Genomic DNA, 21,208 nt, shown 5'->3' with positions numbered 1-21,208 from the left:
GTTAATGAATTGGAAGAGTATATTTTTTATTGTCATAAATAACATATGAACGTTGTATTTCGTATTTGTTCTAATTGGGCATTACAGCGCAGTGACTTATTTTTTTCTAAACTTTTAAAACATTCAAAATTTTAGGAGAAATGATTGCCTCTTGTTATGTATTCACTTCTATTAGTTGGTTACATATTTTATTTTCATATTATTCTGCTGTTGTTTGAACTATTTATTCAAAAGTAAAGAAATAGTACATATTTACATAATTTTACGTTAATCTCTCATTTAATTCCTAAATATTAATAAATAATATTTAAAGTACAAGATCTACTCCACAGGAGTAACATTAAGCATCGTCGTCGTTATGTTTAAAAGTGGGATTATCAATGGCGTTAGACTCTTTTCTCTCCGCCTTATTTTCAAGCTCTTCATTATCGCTATTCTGGTCCATGTTGATGTATTTATATTTCATGGCCATCAATCCGAACAAAATCATATCCAAGACCATCAGACCAGCATACAACAGGAAATCTTCAGACTAAAATTAGTAAAATTTAACATTAAAGTTAAATATTAACGCTAACACCGACAAGATTCTTACCTGTTTTTCAAATATTTTAGCAGACTCTATGATTACGATGATAAGGTTGCCGATAGCAGTAGTCAAGAGAAACGCTGCTGTTAGTACCGACTTCATAGTCACAGGTGCCTGAGAGTAAGAAAATTCTAATCCCGTGATTGAAAACATTATTTCTCCTGCAGTGATGACGACATATTGAGGAATAAGCCAGAGAATGTGCACACTGTTGGGTTCTGTCACTTCATAATATTCTACATTCTGCAACAAAATTGATTTATACTCTTTTCATATTTGTGAAAATAATAACGCACTTGGACGTCGTTATTGTTATTCAAAGAAACCAAAACTGTGTACACTCCTCCCAAATAAAACTTCAGTTCTTTTGGGAAACTTTGAACCTTATAAGTACCAGGGTTAATGGAAAATAAAGAATCATCATTAGATGGTAAATTTAGGACATCTTTTTCTGAATCCGAGTAAGTCAAATTAAAATCTTCTACTCGCTTATTAACTAAAGTCCTAAAAAAATCGAATTTAACATCTCATTTGTGAAAAATTAATGCTAACAAACCTAATTTTCGGGAGACCGTTCTCGTCTCTCTCTATGTTATCTTGTCCTCTTACGAAACTGTCAGGTAACATGTAATAAAATAACGTTTCTTTTTCAATCACAGAAAGGTTGGAGCCTGTCTGATAATTAATTTTTCCATCACAACCAGTTATACTGAAATCCACAACTTTTTCTCCGTACACGTTAGGTATGTCTAGATTTGTGTATCCCATAGTTTTTATGTCTTGGTTCTTAATGTAGGGCTCAGCAGTCAAAATCGCGTTACAGTCTAACGGATTGTAAATTCTTATTTGGCAATTTCCTTCCGTCGGCAGACTTGGCTCCGTTGCTTCTAAAGCGAACGAGACCCCGGCAGAAATGCCGAACGAAGCTGCAGTTAGCAGTCCTCCACACACCATGCGCTGGAGCGGTGTCTTCAAGAAATTGCATTTCGCAAAAGCAGGGTAGATGACATATGTGAAGAGCGGGATAAATATCAGAATCAATAAGGGGTTAATCACTTGCATCTGATCAGGCAAAATCGTGTAAAAGCCGATGTAACCGTCCATACGCGTGGCTTGGAAAGTCCATCCGCTGCCTTGTTGGTCATACAGAGCCCAAAATATGGGAAGAGGAACGAAGAGAACTAGAACTTTTAGTGTAGTTTTGACATCGTTGACAAGAGTCTTTCCATATTTCGTCTCAGAGCGATCCAACCAATGGTCGACTTTATCCTTGGATTTGAACTTTTGTTTGACACCGTGCTGGAAGCAAAAATGTCAGAAACAAGCAGATTTATCTCGATTTGGTAACTTACCGAAATGCACTTCACCACTTGGACTACGATGTTACCTTCTGGTTTTCTAATTTTGTACAAGGGTTTGCCGATCGCGAAGATAACTGAAAGTGGATATTGAGATAACCTTTGTCGTTTTAAATCAAAATTAGCTACCAATTGAGATAATCATTAGTACACCAGGAATGGCGAAGGCAAGTGGATAACAACTATCTTCGCCAAAGCAATGTACATCCTCTCTCAGCACGGGTGTTAAAAATGTTGAAATTAAACTTCCAGCATTGATGGCAAAGTAGAACATCGAAAAGAACGCTGCTAGTTGGAGTTCTTGTTGAGGCAGGACAAACTGATCGCCACCAAATGCCGAGACGCAAGGTTTAATTCCTCCGGTTCCTACTGCTATAAGTAACAGGCCAACCATGGAAAAAGGTATTTGTGGTAAACCGATTGGTTCGGCGGAAGACAAGGCTAAAACTACGTTTCCGCAGGCGTACACTATGGACACGTATAGAATTGTCCTAAATTTTCCTAGGAAGCTGTCCGACAGGATGGCTCCGAATATTGGAAAGAAATACACGAACATGGCGAAGGTGTGGTAAATGATTTTTGAGTCGCTTTCAGAGAATAGTAGTATGTCTCGCAAATAGAGACTGAGGATAGCTGGAAAGAAATATAGAATCAGAAGTGTAAAAGCAGATTTATTTTTTATGAAAACACAATTATTATCTTTATTTTTAGTTTATACAGGATGTCTCAGCTAAGACTTTCGAGCCTAATATCTCGGTTATTTGCCAACGGAGTTTTATGAAATTTAAAATGCAGATATTTTAGACCGCGAAGGCTCAATTAGTAATAATAAAATTACCTCGAGTTGAATACAAAGTTTTTTTGTTCGACGAGCTCCTTAAAGGCTCCAAATGGCTAAAAATCTTTAAAATTAGCTTGACGTTTCGTTTTGACAAGTTGTCAAATTTATCAAAATCCGTTCACACAGGAGAAAATTCTCAAACTCTGACAGTGTCGAACAAAAATAGTTATTTTTATATTAAGTGGGCGAAGAGAGTGTTTTTTGTGCATGAAAAGGTCTTTTACGCCGAGACGAAGGTCGAGGCAGTATAAGCCTTTGAATGCACAAAAACATCTTCGCGCACGAAATATAAACAATATTTTTTCTATAATTGATTCAAAAAATTGACATTAAAAATTCAAATTTTTGAAGGAACTCTGAAGTTTCAATGCAATGACCATGTTGCTAGGTAACTAATAAAAAACAGTGCGTGAAATGAAAAACAGAAATAGTCGTATGCGTGAAATTGCATTTCACTGTTTTGTACGGTTTCTATGGTTTCGATCTTACTAACAATGCAAAAAAAAATACACGTCAGAAAATGACCCACTTCAGGCACAGATAACTATGCGTGAATTTCAATTTTTTGAATCAATTATAGAAAAAGATAATTTTCAGTTGTCGTTACGTGACATTTATTATGTATTTGTGTTTAAATAAAAATAACCTAAAAAATTTACATTAATTTAGATGTCAACTTCATGTCAAATTAAAAAAATAGTTATTTATGCAACGAGGTTTTGTGTAAACTGGGTTTTTCTAATTGCCCGAGAGGCCAGATTGAAATACGAGCGCAGCGAGGATTTTAAGGCCTCGAGGGCAATTAGAAAAGCCCAATTTGCACAGAAACGAGTTGCATACAAACTTTTATTGTTCGAAACGACGCCCCAAAGCTTCCAAATCTATTTAAAATGATTTCGCATTTGCTCTTGACAGTTTTGACAAATTTTTCGAGAAATGTCACTTTGAATGTGTTGTCTAGGGCAACGGTTGGTTATCTGCTATTTTTTGCTTTAGAGCAGTTAGTTTACAAAGGAGAAAAATGAGAATTTATGACAGTTGAAAGCAATAAAAACTAAAATCAACTATGTTTTTTTTAATAAATATAAATGATCCACGAAGGCGATAAAAATGTATAACTGGTTGCGTTTTAATGTTTTTTAAGGCCCATTATTACTCGTGAATAACCCTGTGTATCTATACTCTATTACATACTTAATACATATTATCGAAATTAAAAATTTTTGTCATTTTTTTTAATTCACAAGTAATCAGTAAAAATTTTTACCATCAAATTTATTATAACTAGGTGTCAAATGTTACACTCGTTTCCACAGAATCTTGTTTTCGTTGTAGGTATATAAATTTTACTTACTTCGCATGCCATAGTAACTGAACCTTTCACAGAATTCATTGCTGACGATAAAAAATACTGATTTCGGGTAAGGAACAACCTGAAAAAGAACAACACCATTAAAGTTCCCCAAATAGAAAAAATAAACACAAAAATAAAATAGCTGGTATGTATTACAAGGGAAATTTAGGTCTTTATTTTTAATTAAAAATATAAATTAATGTCCTGAAAGTAGAAAGAAAATAATTGTGTGGGGATAATATGTAAAATGTATGGAGTATTCCAAATCAAAAAAACCCACACATCATGGGTAGCTAAAAAAAAAAACAAATGCACAAGATCGCTCTAGTCATTGGGAGTCAGTAGTCAAGGTTATTAGGTTATTGAGATGCATTGATTATTTCTTGTTTTTCGAAATGACATAAATATAAAACTGATACTAAGAATTAGAGGCACACAACTTATTCGGGTGTTAGCAAAGTGCAACGTTCTCTACAAACATTAACCGTGAAAAAAATACTAAATAATTGTGAAATCAGCTCGTTAGCTTCTTAATAATATCTGTAAACAAATTTGTTGATGCACAAGTTAATTAGAAAATACGGAAAAATCTAATATAGCGAGTAAAAAATTTTGAATAATGTCAAAGTTCAGGAGGAGATAGATACAATTGCAGTAGGTACAGTCATGTTCAGATAAATCTGGGATAACTGTTGTAACGTAACTTTCAATTTAAATTGTTCACATAAATCTGGGACAACTTCTTTTTTGGGTCTTAAAATGTGACTTCAAGCAGGTAATTTACAATTTATTAAAAAAATATATCGGCTAAAATTAACATTGCAATGGTTGTTATTTTATTATCATTACGCATTTTGTGGTAAAATTGCTTTGAAAAGTACAGGGTCATTATAAATGATTGTAGTCCAAGTTGCCATAAAAATTGAATGTAAAATTTATGGTTGCCGCTCCATATAAAAAATGATGAATGAATAAGCGAATACACACAGTTCACACACGGGAGTTAAATTTGTGGCAAAACAACTCAATATTTTTAGATTCAATCGTTAATTTAGAAATAAATAAATAAAATTCTCATCACCGCACTTTCCACCTAAAAAATGACACTGACACTGACAAAAATTGACAGTTCACAGTGAGGCGGCAAAAATGTCATAACATGGGCATGGCTTGCTTCGACTACAATCATTTATAATAATCCTGTATAATCACTTGTCAATTTTGACAAATAGGTTAATGAAATCTGATATTTGTTCTGGTGGCAAAAAATCCATGGACATATTGTTCAATGTTCAACCCACATTACCATCGAAAAATAAAATTGTCCCAGATTTATCTGAACAAGACTGTATAGTGCCGAGCACGGAATTTCGCACACATTGGACATTTCACTGACATAATGTTATTAAAATAAGACACTGGCGGTATTTTCGTGACAGTTTAGGTGAAACGTCAGTCATGATCACATATTATGTCATGATTGATTATAATGACAATAAAGCTTAGACTACATAGTTTTTTTTAATGACATACAAATTGGTGTGCGAAATTCCGTGCTCCCAACTGTACATGCAAGAAAATATAACATCTTTCTCTTTCTAATGCAAATAAGTACACTTGTATTTAAAAACAAAATCGCGTACACTATTTAAATCAAGTAAACAATTTTTATAAGTTTTTGTATCATTTAAAAACGGATTTTTCTTTCATTTTGACAAAATTTATAAGATAAGTTGTCTTAATTTTTAGATAATTTTATTTGAATATTACATTAATATTTGGTAGTGGCACCGTTTGCATTTATAACCGCATTTAGTCTACGTGGCATAGACTGCACTAAATTCCCACTTTTCTTGTTCAGAAACTTTTGGCATTGGCATTTTTGAATAATTTAAGTGTCACAGTGTGACGTTAATAAACGCCAGAACAACAAAATTACACATGCAAATAATAGGTGCACGCGATTTTTTTGAATAAGTACATACAACAGTACCTAAAGTCCATTCAAAAATTAAAAAACCACCAAAGTCGCATTTTCCTCGATAACTACTGTCAACAACGCTGTTTAGTGTAAAATTTGGTGACAATTGTAATTTTGAGGTTAAGTGTTTATTAAATGTTTTGTTTTTCTGGGCATGTTTAAGTAAAAATAATAAGAATCAATAAATAAATGAAAAGTGCTGCTAATAAAACAATATGAACGGAATTCAAAGCAATTGAATTTTATTTTGAATCAAATATGTGTCATAATTTATAGTTACCAAAATAGTATGAAAAAATATATACCTAGGGTTTTTTTAAATTTTACCAACCTAAAGCAACAGGTGGTGGTTTTTTGATTTTTGAATGGACTTTACATACATCAATTCAACTTGTCCGAATTTGTCCAAAAGAATATGAATAGGAAGAAAAAAGTTATTATTTGTCTGAGGACAATTAAAATTCATAGTTTAGTTAACTATTAAAATAAAAATTACATCACCATACTTGAACCGGAAGCAACTGAGGTGTTGACTTCCAAAAGAAAAGCATATTAAGTTCAGAAACTAAGTCTTGAGGTATGCGAGAAACATTTTCAATCTCCAAAAAATTCAAGAGTTTTTATTTGTTTATTTTATCTAATCCCGTGGGATAAATGACACTTATCCCACTCATTTGAGTGGAATAAGGAACTTCATTACAGGACGTATTTCATTACTCCACTCAGTGGGATAAGTGAGCTTCATTACCCCACTCAGTGGGATAAGTAAGTTATTATTCCACTGAGTGGTGTAATGAAACTGGCGGAAATACATATGATTTATCTTTTTTTTTTAATTCGGGGCGGTCTTAGATAAAATTTTGTACATAACACGTGGGCTAAAGCATTTTACAGGAAACTCGTGTGATTACAGATGAACTCGGGCTAACGCCCTCGTCATCTGCAATCTTCACACTCGAATCCTGTAATATTGCTTTTATCCCACTAATTGTGTAAATAACTATTAAAGCAGGTCTAAAAAAAATTCTTGTCAAAGTCGCTTTGAATTTATACCGCATGTCTTAATTTAAGCAATGAGTCTTTTTTAATGTTTTCGATAACATGACGAGACGAGTCGCCTTGTGCAGGTGGCAGGAAGGACACCTCTCTCTACACTTCCTGCAATTTATTAATATTTTTCTTTATATTTGTTGGAATATTTAAAATAAAATTTAAACATTCGTGGCTATTCAAATATTGTTTCTAACCTCAAAATTCTCTCCACATGCATTCAATTCAAGCTAAAAAGCACTTACATGGGCCATCAAAAAATTTTTGATTAGAGCAAAACAACCATTGAACAATGATATTTTCAACAGAAATCATTAATAATCTTTACATCAACTGCAATTACCATCCTTGTCTATTTCAAGTTGTCTATCATTAGCTTTGACATATTCACCCAGGAAAAGCTTTGTTCGAAATTTTTAACGAAACGATTGAACTTGTGTATTATTTGGCGGAATGGGATTATTTTCGATCGCTTGTATCTTGGAGCACAAGTTGTTTTTTTGTAGAACAACTATTGTATATGGTGTGATACCAATTTAGGCATCCACCGACACCACAAATTTATTTTAAGACCTTTTGAACACATTTCACTTTGCCATTCACCGCCTCAATTGCTACAAACGCAATTGCTTTGCCCGTTCTTGCACTTCGTATTTCGCTTTGTTGTTAATATCGAAAAGTTGATCAACAAATTCATTAATTCAGTGTTTACGTAACACATCTTGTGTGGACCTTGAAAACAAATCATACCTACACTCTAAACGTCATTCGTCGCTGCTAGAAAATGCTTAAATATTTAAAAAAATATTCTGCATATTTAAAAAGTGAATTTGTAGTTACCGTGTGAGATGCCTCACATTCGTAGCATATCATTTTGAACGATATTGTAGTTATCATACGCTGAAGGTTAAAATTTTCTTCTTTTTTCAGAAACGCAAAATAACAGGTGTATTTGTTGTGTTGACAAAACGTAGTTCACCATAATAACAATAATTTTGAAAGCGTAATTTTTAATGTAAAATTTGAAATGGTACTCGATATACAGGGTTATTCTAAATGATTGTAGTCGAAGTAGGCCTGAAAACTCAATGTAAAATTTCTGGTTGCCGCTCCACATAAAAAAACATCAAAATGATGTGAATAAGTGAGTGCCTACACACGGGAGTTAAATTCGATGCAAAACAACTCAATATTTCTGGTTAATTTAATAAAAATATCACACTTTTCACCTAAAAAATTACAGTGACAGCGACAAAACTGACAGTTCACATGAAAGCGGCAAAAATGTAATAACATGGGCATGGCCTACTTCGACTACAATCATTTAGAATAACCAGTATCAGTGATGCGTTAAAGCATTTTAAACAAGAAAAATGTGTCATCAATTTTCTTATAAGGATTCGCATCTTACAGTCCAACTAAAACGACCAACAAGAAGCATATGCTGATACTTTGTATTTAAATCTTTCGTATTACAGTTGCTGACAATAAAAAACCGTACACTTTTTTTACATCTTACAATTTGGGTTTTTTTGACATTGTGATTTATGCCACACGTCTAGAAATAGGTTAGGTGGTAAATGTTACTTGATAGACGAATGACACTAAGGATTAATGGTGACATTAGCTGCCAAATTAGAGCCTCATTTAAGCAGCTAAATATTTGGCCAATTTTGAGTAAGAGTTGTACTATTTTTTATTATCCGCAACTGTACCACTGAAATATTTTCACTTTACTTGTGTTTAATATGTAATCGTATCTTCATTATGTAATATTTTATTTTAATTACATATTTGGTTTGATTTTTTACTTTATTTTTCACTGATGTTCGTAAATTTTAAAACGTCAGTCTTAGTGATCTGTAAAGGTAATATTAAAAGTTACAAAATTAATCAACATTTTTAAATTGTTGCATCACAAATAACTAGAGGAGCATAATGTCATTGATGTAAAGTAAATTAAATCATAAAATAATTAATTTAATAAATAAATAAATAAATAAATAAATAAATAAATACTTTTAGGGCCAATTTATAGAAAGAGAATTAAATATTTAATTCAAATTAAATTTTAATGCGCCATTAACCCATGAATCCGAAACTTCGATTGGTTCAATCTGATCACGTGTTCAGTTGATCTCGCATTTGATTACGATCAACTTAATTTCGCCTCTGTAAACTGGCCCTTAGAATGTTAAATTTTGTTTTGTAAACAATGTCAGTGGCAGCTATTTTAAATCCCGTTCAAATTGAAACAAAAGTATGTAATTTAAATTTGGTATAGGTAAGTACTAACAAGCAAAAATGTCGACCAACAAACATTTTGTTGGTAATAATAATAATAGGTCATTATTCAACATATTTTTACAAAATGTACGAACTTAAAAGATCTCAAAATTTTAAATCAAAAATTTTAAATAGAAGGTCATATTTACAAACTGTCTGATCATACAGGGTGGTATAATATTAAGTTTTGTGTGGATTGGTTCTATAATTGCAGAAATTTATTCGCTGCCAAGAATTTTATTCTTGCAATATAAAATGTATGTAATTCTCTTTTGTTATACGTGTTTGTTTGAAGTAGTTGGCCTCAGTTGTGTCAATATAATAATTGTATAATATAATAATGTGCATTTTATTTAAATAAGATTTGTGCTTATGAAAAATGTGTTTTACTTTATTTAGATTCATCCTGAGGTGACCGTGACCAGATTTTCTTATAATTTCGTGACAAACAATATAAACGTAGATTTTAAATAGATACCTTCGCGGTAGTTGTCTTGTCACATAAGAACAAAACATTGAAGGCGTCACGAAAGACGCACTAGAAGTGCATAAAATGCGCAGCTAGAGCGGTCCAGACTGACAGTGAGAAAAGTTTTGAGAAAATTATTTTTATTTACCTTTTCCTCATTCACAAATCCCATTGTAATAAATCACAAAGTTGTACAATCACAGTTAGCAATAATTGTCAGAATAACATCACATCCGAGTAAAATTTTCTACGTTTCACCGTAATAAATAGAAAACGGTTTCGAGTGACATTTTATTCGTTTTACAAATTATGGAACATTTTGACGGAATGTGTTTCAGTGTGTCAAACTTTCGTTTCGTCGAAGTGTACAATACACGCGCGCTGCTGCCGCCCAACAATGACTGAATGAAGAATGCGAATACTATGATATGTAATGACAGTTTGTAGTAATGGTAAATTGGTGAGGGAATTGCCTGGCCGATTTACCAGTGATGGTGCACCGATTACGTTCAAAACGTTGTCGGAGGATAATTGAGATAATGGCCGTAAGGTTTATAATTTATTGTTGGCCGCAGAAGTTTTAACAGCTTATGAAATTACCACAAAAAAACCAGCAGGTCCAATTATTTTTAAGATGCCGGATAATGGGTTTCGAAAGCATCGTGCTGCCGACTCGGAAATATTCATACATGCAACAACACGAATAAACGAGAGTGGCTAATGAATTTCCGCAATAAATGTAAGCACAATTTTCCAAAAAATGTTATTGCGCGGATTCAATATCTCCAATTAAGTAACATAAAACTGAAATATTTTCAATGATAAACAGCAATTGTCACGTAGGCGTATTACACTCGTTATCGCAAATAAATTTACTGGCACTACAATGAAATTGTTATAAAAAACTATGTACCTACACAAATCTCAACTATTGCACCAACAAAGAAGTAAAATAAATCTTAAACCTCAGGTGAACTAGCGGTCAAAAAATTATTACCGCCACATTCTGTCATTTTTGCAAATCTCGCGTTGGGAGCGTTCCTGGTTTATTATTTTTATTTAAATGCCGTTGAGACGTACCTGCATACAAATAACTTAAGCCTTACAACTAAAACAATACAAAACATACCTATGTAACACAATCAAATATATACATCGTAATATACTTAAATTAAAAATCAGAGTCTTTTAATCCGCAGGATTTTGCCTAAAAATGATCATTGTTTTCTATAGGCGGTTTATTACTCAATTTCTTTTCTGGTTTAATGTCGTCATTAGTGTTTTCCTCGTTTTCATCTTTCTTCACGTATTTGTACCGCACCGCCATAAATGCCAAGATTATCATATCCAACACCATCAGTCCAGTGTAAAGGAAGAAGTCATACGACTACAAAAAATAATGATCAGTAGAAGTCTCCCTATAGAGAGTACGTACTTGTTTGTCGAATATTTTGGCGGATTCTATAATGACGATGATGAGATTGCCAATTGCACTGGTTAGCAGGAAGCAAGCCTGAAGTACAGATTTCATCGATACAGGAGCTTGCGAATAAGAAAACTCCAAGCCCGTGATAGCGAACATAATTTCTCCAGCAGTAATGATAATGTACTGTGGAAGGAGCAAAAGCATGTGTACACTGTTCGGTTCGGTAATTTCAAAAGAAGCAGAGGTCTGTGAAATCAAGATTATCATTTTTACGGTTGCAACAGTTTCGAAATCGTACTCCAATGTCCTTTCCGTCTAAAGAAATTACTATAGTGTAGACTCCACCCATATTAAATTCGAATTCTTTGTTGCCTAATTTGTAAGTGCCAGGATCTATGGCGAAGAGAGAGTTGTTTGTGGTCGGTACGATCAGAGCAACTTCCTCTTCATCATAGTACGTTAAATTTAGACCCTCAACAGGATTACCCACGAGGGTTCTAAAGAAACATAGAAATAAAATCTATACATGGTGTTTCAAAACGAACGCACCAACTACTAGCAGTTGTACAGAATACAGTTAGAAGAACATAAAAAAAATCCCAGCTTCAATTAAAAGTTACAGCGTGTTAAAGTTCTTGAAAAAAAAATTTTTTTTGTTCCAATTATATTAGACAGAGTATTCATTCAATTGCAATAACATTCACTGATTAAATTATTTTTCTTTTAGTCCATTTGCTTTTTTAAAAACTGAAATTTAAAATTTTTGTTACGAAATTTTTGAATAAATCTTAGTCAATTGTGCTTGCTTACGTCAACAAAAAAAAAAACAAAATTACGAAAAATAATAAACAAAAAAGCATCAAGAGAATATTTGCATTATTTTTTTCACATTCCTCTCTCTACTTTATACGTTGGTGCGGTGGCTTTAATACACCCTGTATAACATTTTGTTACATATATTTGGCATTACCTAATTCTGGGAAGTCCATCTTCAGGTTTACTTATATCGTCTTCAACTAGTAAAATTCCCAATTCGGAGAGATGAACTACATAACCCGTTTCCTCTGCAAGTATAATGGACCTCGTGTTGTTCTTAATTTCACCCATACACGTTGAAGTTACTTCGTAAACTGCTGCCTGCTCTCCGCTAATGCCGTCAAGATTAACTAATTTATATCCCATCTGATCAATTGTTTCTTTAACATTGTAATCAGGTATAGCAAATTCGGCACTGCATTTGTATGGATTGTAAATTCTCAGTTGGCATTGACCTTCTGCTGGCAATTCGGGATATGTGGCTTCCAACGTAAGAGAAATCACTGCCGAGACTCCAAAGGCTACTGCAGTGAATAATCCACCACAAACCATACGTTGGAGGGGCGTTTTAAGTAGGTTAAATTTAGCCAAGAAGGGATACACGCCGTAATTGAAAAGCGGGATGAAGACCAATATTAGAAGTGGATTCACCACTTGCATTTGGTCGGGAAGAATTGTAAAAGAACCCAGTCTGCCGTCCATTCTGGCGGCTTGGAACGTCCAGCCACTACCTTGTTGATCATAAAGCGCATAGAAGATTGGAAGGGGAACGAATATCACCAAAACTTTCAAAGTCATTTTGACATCTTCAACCAAAGTGCGACCAAATTTGTCTACAGCGTGGTCCAACCAGTGCTCCCGTTTGTCCTCGGATCGGAAGTTTTTCTTTGCTCCGTACTGAAAGAACAGTTCTTTTAATACCGTTAAAATTCTTGCAAACTAGTGTCTACATTACCCATATACACTTGACGACTTGAACGACCACGTTTCCTTCAGGTTTTCTGATTTTGTAGAGTGGCATTCCAAGGAAGAATATTACTGTAAAATTAACGCATCAGTACCGTTTCGTCAGAAACATTTACAACATTTCTCACTTATAGAGATGATCATGAGTATTCCAGGAATGGCGAAGGCGAGAGGGTAGCAACTGTCCTCGTCGAAGCAGTGCACATCTTCCCTGAGAACGGGTGTCAAAAATGTGGATATCAAGCTTCCGGCGTTTATTGAAAAGTAAAAGATGGAAAAGAAAGAGACGAGGTGAGCTTGTTGTTGTGGCAAAACGAACTGGTCACCCCCGAATGCTGAGACGCAAGGTTTAATACCTCCAGTTCCTAACGCTATTAGCAACAACGCGATCAAGGAGAATGGCACTTGGGGGATTCCTATCGGTGTTGCTGAAGACAGGGCCAACAGGATATTGCCGCAAGCGTAAATCATCGATACGTAGAGAATAGTCCTGAATTTTCCCAACCAACTGTCAGATACAATAGCTCCAAGTAGGGGGAAGAAATAAGCGAACATGGTGAATACGTGATAAATGACGGTCGAATCACTTTCCGTGAACAGCAGAATGTCTCTGAGGTAGAGACTGAGAATAGCTAAAAGAGATAAAATAATCAATATTTAAATTGTCTGCGACATTAAGATTTACTCACTTCGCATTCCATAGAAACTGAACCTCTCGCAAAATTCATTGCTTATAATGAAAAATACAGATTTTGGATATGGAACGTGCTGAAATGTAAATCAAATCAATACATTTTTACCCAAAATGAATACAGAAAGATACTTAATAATTGTGTTGTATCTTACTGTTTTAAACAGATTGTTAGAGTTTGTTGAAAGAGTGTGTTGTGTTGTGTGGTGTGTTGTGTTGTGTGGTGTGTTGTGTGTCCTGTGTGTTGCTAAAAGTGTGTTGTTAGTAGGAAAGCTAAGCCGCAGTAGAAGCAAAGTAGAAGATTTAGTAATATTTTTCCGCTTTAAATAAGAAGGGGCGTAATAAGCTGAGCAAAGAAAAGAATAAATAAGATAGCAGTAATAGTAGTCATAATTATAGAAGAAATTTATTTAAGAAATTATAAAACAATATACAGTGACCCATAAAAAAGACAAGTCCATAGCCCCCTTATTTATTGGAGGAAGTTAATTAACTGTACACTAAATTAAATGGTTGTGAATAGGTTACAAAATGACCTAATAAAATCACGTATAGCCCTAAGGGCTTCCAGGCTAAACTGTCAAAATATTTTGAGTTTGAGCATAGACCATAGTAGTGTTTTTTACTTTTTTTGTATTTTTGGTATGTAAGTGTATACTTATGATACATTGTCGTTTTCAGAATAAAAATCTCTCAGATTTACTAAAAAAAGTATGTGCTCGAGTTTGAATTTTTTTTGACAGTTTAGCCTTGAAGTCCTTGGGGTTATACCTGATTTTATTAGGCCATTTTTGGTCTTGCTTTGGTCTATAGATAATTAAAATTCTCCAATAAAAAGGGAGCTATGGACTCGTCTTTTTTTGGGGACACCTGTACATGAAGCTTCAACCATTTTAATAGGAAAAATGTTTTTTTTTTTTTTTATCGACACTGTCAGAATTTGAGAATTTTCTCCTGTGTGAACAGATTTTGATTAACGTCACAACTTGTCAAAACGATACGTCAAGCTAATTTTAATGATTTTAAGCGATTTGGAGCCTTTAAGGGGCTCGTCGAACAAAAAAACGTTTATTCAACTCGTTCTTGTGTAAACTGGGCTTTTTTTTTGGCACTAGTGCTTAAAACAGAAATATATGATAGATGTCACGTAATGACAACTGAAAATTGTCTTAATAAAAAAATTAAAAGATCAATTGGTATCTACTCGTTTGAGAAATATGTTTATTTGGTTGCGTCAGGACGTTGTTAGGCCCTTTATTACTCGTGAATACCCATGTAGAATGTTAGGTTAGGCCTTGTGCCGTTCTCTGTGATTGTGCAATTGAAAAATAAATGACTTGTACGAAAGTTTATACTAATTAGTTTACAATATAACCAAAAACAGTTAAAAACAGTACGTTTTGAATTGTTGTTAAAATTATTTCTTTGTTTGCGCGGCGTTTCAAATAATAATCAGCACTTTTTAAATTTATAACTGTAGCCACTCTAAGAACGTTAACATAACCATCCGGTTTTTTTTATTGCCAACTTAATTCAACAGTTAAAGTCCATTCAAAAATCAAAAAACCACCAACGTCGCATTTTCCTCGATAATTACTATCGGCAACCCTGTCTAGTGTAAAATTTGGTGAGACTTTTAATTTTGAGGTTGAATGTTTATTAAGTGTCTTGTTTTTCTGGGCATGTTTAAGTGAAAATAATAAGAATCAAAGAATCAATAAATAAATGAAACGTGCTGCTAATAAAACAATATGAACGAAATTCAAAGCAATTAAATTTTATTTTGAATCAAATAAATGTCTAATTTATAGTCACCAACATACTATGAAAAAATATCTACCTTGGGCTTTTTAAATTTTACCAACCTAAAGCAACAGGTGGTGGTTTTTTGATTTTTGAATAGACTTTAGCTATCGACCAAATGATAACTTTTAATACACCATTAGATTCAGAAAAAAAAACCTTCAGACTAAGCCTAAAAAACTACATGTCCATTAAAAAAAAAGTCGACTATCGTTAGCTATTGAAGATAAGGCCAAAATATTTTATGGCTGTTTTGTAGCACATAAAAACAATATCTTTGTTTTTTTTTTGTTCATTGAAATCGGATAATAAATAAAAAAGTTATGGGTTGAGGCGTCTTTTATCAAACAGCCTGTATACATATCAGATTAAAGAATTGTTATTCCAGAATGATATAAAATTCTTGGTGCAAGAGTTAAACCTTGAGTTGCAAAGTATTTTCAATGTCTTATCAATAAATTTACTCATGCAACTTTACCTTGTGACTTTTAAAATTGAATCTAGTGAGATACTAGATAAGTAACATTTTCTGCAACAAAATAAAAATAATTTAATATTTGGTATAGCAACTACCATTTTTTGTGAACACGAATAATTTACATTTAAACTCAAAATAATGACATGACATGGATAAATTAATATACATCGCACATCGAAAATATGGTAATTTTGTCATTAAGTGGCGCTGCAAGTGAGGTCAGATTCATTTTACGTGGCTTTGTATGAAGTAAACATTGTTAGAAATTGTTTAAATTATCAAAAATAATGTTTCATGTAGAGGACATGCGTGACTATGTACTTATTAAATTACGTAATGTAACAGTAACATACAAGTTAAAAAGAAGGAGAGCAGTTAAAGTAAAGCTATAAAGATATTCAGAAAGTAGGTACTGATAAGGTAGTCGAAAAAGCTAAGTACCAAACCTCGCCCAAAGGTTGTTATTTTTAACTCAAATACTTACATGTTTATACTTAATAAAATAATTCACAAACACCAACACTGAGGATTATTCGAAAAAATCTAAACTTGAGCGCGTTACATCGTCATTTACCCTTTTTGTAGATCATGTCTGTACCGTACAAAAGTAAATATTTGCTCCAATTTATATTCATAATTGGTCGCCGCATTTTATTCATATTTGCAAGCTTCACCTGTCCTGCTAATGCGCTTCCTAATTTGGTAATTAATGTCGTGTGTAGTGTGGTGTAAAGTCGCTCAATTACCTCCGACCTTACCTCGTTCTGCGCCTCTTCCGTGTTGACATCGTCGACAACTTTTGGCTTATCTTCGGCGGTGCTGACGTGCCCATTCTCCGTCTTCTCGTCCGATTCTGAAACAATACGAGTGTCAACGAAAAATTCTTCCTTACTCAAAAACGAGTACTGTTACGCTTCGTTCGACGAAATTGGAACGCGCTAATTTGCGGAGAATTCCATCTCAGAAACCATCGAAGTGGTTTCCGAAACCGTAATTAAGACAATAATGACAGTGTTTTGCGTTGGGATTGTGTCTTGCACCTTAAGGGGTCAGGAATGACGCCACCCTAGACCCTACTTAATACATTTTATTAGGGGTGGGTCGCTGTTCCCGTAGTGCCCGCGTGCTTAATTTGAGGGCTTATCAAACAGCGATTATCGTGGATTTGGCATGTACCTATTTTTACGTTAATAATGCAACTATTAGTTTTTTGGCAAATGTTTGTCGTCCGTAATTAACTAGATAACACGCAGTTATTAAACGTTAATTGAGTTTGTAAAAATTATAATTGAAAGCTGATCCAGACAGAACGCAAACAGAATTTTTTTCAAGATTATTACGTCGTACGCTCGCTTGCTCGCTGCTTCTATAACAATAACTGATAAGGCTGTTCGTATTGTAGCCGATTCGATAAACGTTAAGTCTTTTGTACGACGTTTCGTCGCCCAACTACTTATTAAGTAATTAATTAGCTACTTCAAGTCTCCACGGATGATGCAACTCAGCGGCCTCGTAACTAATTTTGCAATATATTTTTCATAAAGTTCTGTACACTTTTTACTCTTCCGTGAACATTCCACAATAACCCCCTCGTTCAAATTGTCCCGACAATCAGACCAAAGCGGAAACGACCGATTGATTTATTGCGTTGTGAAATTTTTGGAAAATAGATTCTGATACCTCAGTTATAGTTGGAGTACTTACTTTGTCGTTCGTTTTTATCGGTGTGAAGCAATTACTATTACGTGGCAATAAAGCAATCGCTTCGCCATCACGGCCAAATTGGTTCCAGATAAATAAGAGACAACAATAGCGGTACAAAATATCAATTATTTGATTTGATGTCCAATAATTTTAGGAAAATAGAGCAAGGTTGACTGATTTAATTGTGATGGTTGTTTTCATTTGACAACAATAAACGAAATCAATGCCTCACTAAAACAGTTACAATTAAAATAATGTGTGACACACTTCGGTTAGTATGACGTAGGTGTCGGTCGGCATAAAATCAAATTTATTTGTTTTTCAGAGCCTGATGCAACGTTCACGTGAAAAGGCCTTACCCCAATAAAAATTTTATTTGTAATAAACGTGGGTGAAACTCGAATTTGTTTTTATTTTTTGCCAACTTTCACCTGCAAACGCTCGCAAAATGTCAATAACCTTAATCCTTGAAAGTCTTTCATAATTGATATAAACGAACAGGTTGCTGATAGATTCGGTCCTACTTAGTTTGCATTAATTTTTGTCGTAATGTTGTTAACATTTCTTGCTTAGCTGGAATGGTGTGCTTTTAGGAGTGGCATTTTTCGAACGGGTGTTGATGCAAATTTGATGATATTTGCTGAATTATTTGGGTCCGACCGAGACCTGCATCACAAACCTCAATTTATGCATATATGTATGTGTTTTGTGACTGTAGAAAAACAGGTTTCAGTATGCAGAAGTTCTGAAATATTTCTTATAATAACGACTGACCATTTCAGTAAACACACAGATTTTATCACTCAATCAAAGTCTAGAACTGTTTTGCAACAATTTTTTTAATTCCACGAAATGTCGTAAACATTCCCCTAAAGCAAACACAATTAAATGATAATATTGGATTATCTCCTATAACAATAATAATCAGCACTGGACATTAATAAGAGAAAAATAATGTTAGATAAAAACAGAATGAAGTACGAAATGAATGATCACGTCTAAATTAACGATAACGTAATTCATGAAAATATTTTGCTTCTTTTTTATTTGCTCACCCAGCAACAAATATGTCCATTCATTCTGGTCATATTGGTTTGTGAACATTTACAGTTTTTCATCATTTTGTCTGTCTGACCCAAAAAAGTGTCTCTAAGTGTAAATAACTAGACTTTTTCTAGGCGGCAAGTACTCCTTTTATCTTAAAATAGTAGCAACCTAAATAGTTTGTGATTGTCGCTATAATCAAGATCGAAAGTGAATGAGAGACAAAATTACAACAAAATAGTAATACACAATGCTCTATTTTTAATTTCAATTCAGAAACATGGTTGTTCAATTGATTCTAATTTAATATTATCCGATTTGGCAAAAAAGATTGAACATTAACTACAATTTAATTGTTAAACTTTTATTGATACGACTTCTTACAATCAGAAAACTTTTAAGATATGAATCCATCAAGGTTTCAAATATGACATTTGTTGATCGAAGTGTTGATAATTTTGATTTTGACATAAATAGTGAAGATAAACTTTTTCAATATACTGCGCATATGTAGTATTTATAAACAAAAACAAGGATTATTTTGCTACCGTCATTTCTTTTGTGAATTTTTCTTTTCAGAATGAACATTTTTAAAGAAACTAATAAAATAAAAATGATGTTGACAGTATTAGAATCATTTTAGCATTGCCAGCTTTTACACAGATATCCTAAATTGAAATAACAGGTAGTAAGTGTTTTCCATAAACATGCTGCTCGTTATTAGACAATAAAAGTTTTTGATAGTTATTGTTCACACATTTTAAGTAAAGCATTGTGAGTTTAATTTGATATAAAAGCAATAACTACAGTCAATTAAAAAAAAAAACACAATCAAAATATTATAAATCATGTACCTCCGCCCATTATGCTTCTCAGTAGTGATACACAGACACAAACTGTAATGTCTTTTTCACACTATATCAACGATTAGACTAACTGAAAATGATCTTAATACTCTAATAATTATAGGTATCGACAATAAGCTTATCTATTAGATATAACAATCGCTTAACAAATTAATTTGAAATACCTACAAGATAAGATTTTTTTAATTATGTATTATCTAGCAGACCATTCAGTAATCTACTTGTAGACAAAATTTTTCGTTATTTCCAAAAATGTAAATCATATGAACATAACTTTTTCCTTTAACTCCAAAATACAATAAACAAATCGACATAAGAGAGATTGTTGATAACAGCAATCATATCATCTTTCATAATCCATCATTAAAAATAATGAAAGTCATTTAAAATTTTGAAGTGAGGTTGAAAACGCAGTAACGAGGTGCAACTATACTAAGCTACATCCTGAAATTTCAAGATTCAATGATAAACTCATCCGAATTTTTCGTGCTGGCACCCGGTATATCTGTAAATAAAATTGGAGTGTTTGTTTATTATTTCGAGTTTTTTGGAGTTAGATACGTGTTAACTCAAAAACAGATCGATCGATTTTCTTCAAACGAAATATGTTAAAAAGTTATGACATTCCTGATTGTGTTCTGCACTTTTTTTCATCGCGTTATGATATCAGGAAGCTGCACAATAACGATAAATCTATGCCAAGTTATTGAGATCTAGTAAGCTCTCCCCGCTTGTTTCTTTAATGCAGTATGCGGTTCTGTCGTATCACGTCTTATGTTTTTTAAGTTTCAATCCTAACCGTCAGTTAATTTTTAATTTAATTCTTACTTTAAATTCTTTAAAAAGTCGAAAGTATCTACCTTATTCTCCTCGTTTCTTAATTCTTAATTGCTTTAATTTATTAATTTGTAGATTATATTAGTTGATTTTTTAAACGGACTTATAATTTCTCGAAATTTATTTAGCTACTTATTTTTCTATCACAGCACTGCAGTGGTTGATGGACTGTTCAAGCAGAAAGTTATACGAACATTTACGTGAGCAAAACCGCAGGCAAAACCTTGCTGAATTGAATTATCTAATAATTATTTTTGCTGTCTAGCAACCTGTCCGATTTTTTAGTAATACCCGAAGACGAGTTTCTGGGATTGATGAAATTTAAAACTTTATGTGAACTACAGGAATATTTATTTTAGTCATCTTAGAGTCTCTTTTACTGTCGGCACATGCCAATGGGGATGCAGTTCTGGGACAGGTTGTATAAAGGCTGGAGTGTTAATAGTTATTTGTATCACTAGGCCAGAAACTGCACGTTTGCGAGCATGAGTACGGTTTGCAGTACGAGTCGATAGACGAGTATTGTAAGTACGAATGGACGTGTGATACACAAAAATTTTCATGGCGACTTCTGCGGATTTTTGTTAAATGGAAGTTAAAGCACTTGTTTTAATAAGGGGTATTAGGGACTTTTTTTGTGTTGGCAACA

At 33.3% G+C, this 21,208-nt stretch overlaps 1 protein-coding gene across 4 annotated transcripts; it reads right to left on the bottom strand.

The window, feature by feature from the left end:
* Positions 1-208: 208 nt before the first annotated feature.
* LOC138137296 (peptide transporter family 1-like) lies at positions 209-19,869 on the bottom strand. 4 transcript variants are annotated; one of them, XM_069056650.1, is made up of 9 exons: positions 19,711-19,869; positions 16,867-16,961; positions 4,143-4,221; positions 2,077-2,580; positions 1,942-2,024; positions 1,146-1,888; positions 886-1,093; positions 596-832; positions 209-532 (listed from the first exon to the last, which is right to left on the bottom strand). In XM_069056650.1, the coding sequence occupies exons 1-9, from the start codon at positions 19,718-19,720 to the stop codon at positions 341-343; spliced, it is 2,151 nt and encodes a 716-aa protein (XP_068912751.1). In that variant the 5' UTR covers positions 19,721-19,869; the 3' UTR covers positions 209-340. The 4 variants fall into 4 exon arrangements, with proteins under 4 accessions (XP_068912751.1, XP_068912902.1, XP_068912974.1 ...); XM_069056727.1 differs by lacking the exons at positions 209-532; positions 596-832; positions 886-1,093; ... (2 more) ...; positions 2,077-2,580; positions 4,143-4,221 and adding exons at positions 10,206-11,315; positions 11,364-11,600; positions 11,653-11,851; ... (2 more) ...; positions 13,265-13,768; positions 13,826-13,904; XM_069056801.1 differs by lacking the exons at positions 16,867-16,961; positions 19,711-19,869 and adding an exon at positions 10,077-11,138.
* Between the last annotated feature and the right edge of the window lie 1,339 nt (positions 19,870-21,208).

Source organism: Tenebrio molitor, chromosome 1 (assembly GCF_963966145.1).
Source record: "Tenebrio molitor chromosome 1, icTenMoli1.1, whole genome shotgun sequence".
Lineage (NCBI taxonomy): Eukaryota > Metazoa > Arthropoda > Insecta > Coleoptera > Tenebrionidae > Tenebrio > Tenebrio molitor.
The sequence above is the reverse complement of the archived record's forward strand: the minus strand, read 5'-3'. Positions and strand labels throughout refer to the sequence as shown.

Coding starts and splice junctions, on each gene's coding strand:
- LOC138137296 (XM_069056650.1), bottom strand. Junction 833..885: donor ATAACAATAACGACGTCCAA/GTGCGTTATTAT, acceptor ATTTTGTTGCAG/AATGTAGAATATTATGAAGT. Junction 533..595: donor CTAAAATATTTGAAAAACAG/GTAAGAATCTTG, acceptor TACTAATTTTAG/TCTGAAGATTTCCTGTTGTA.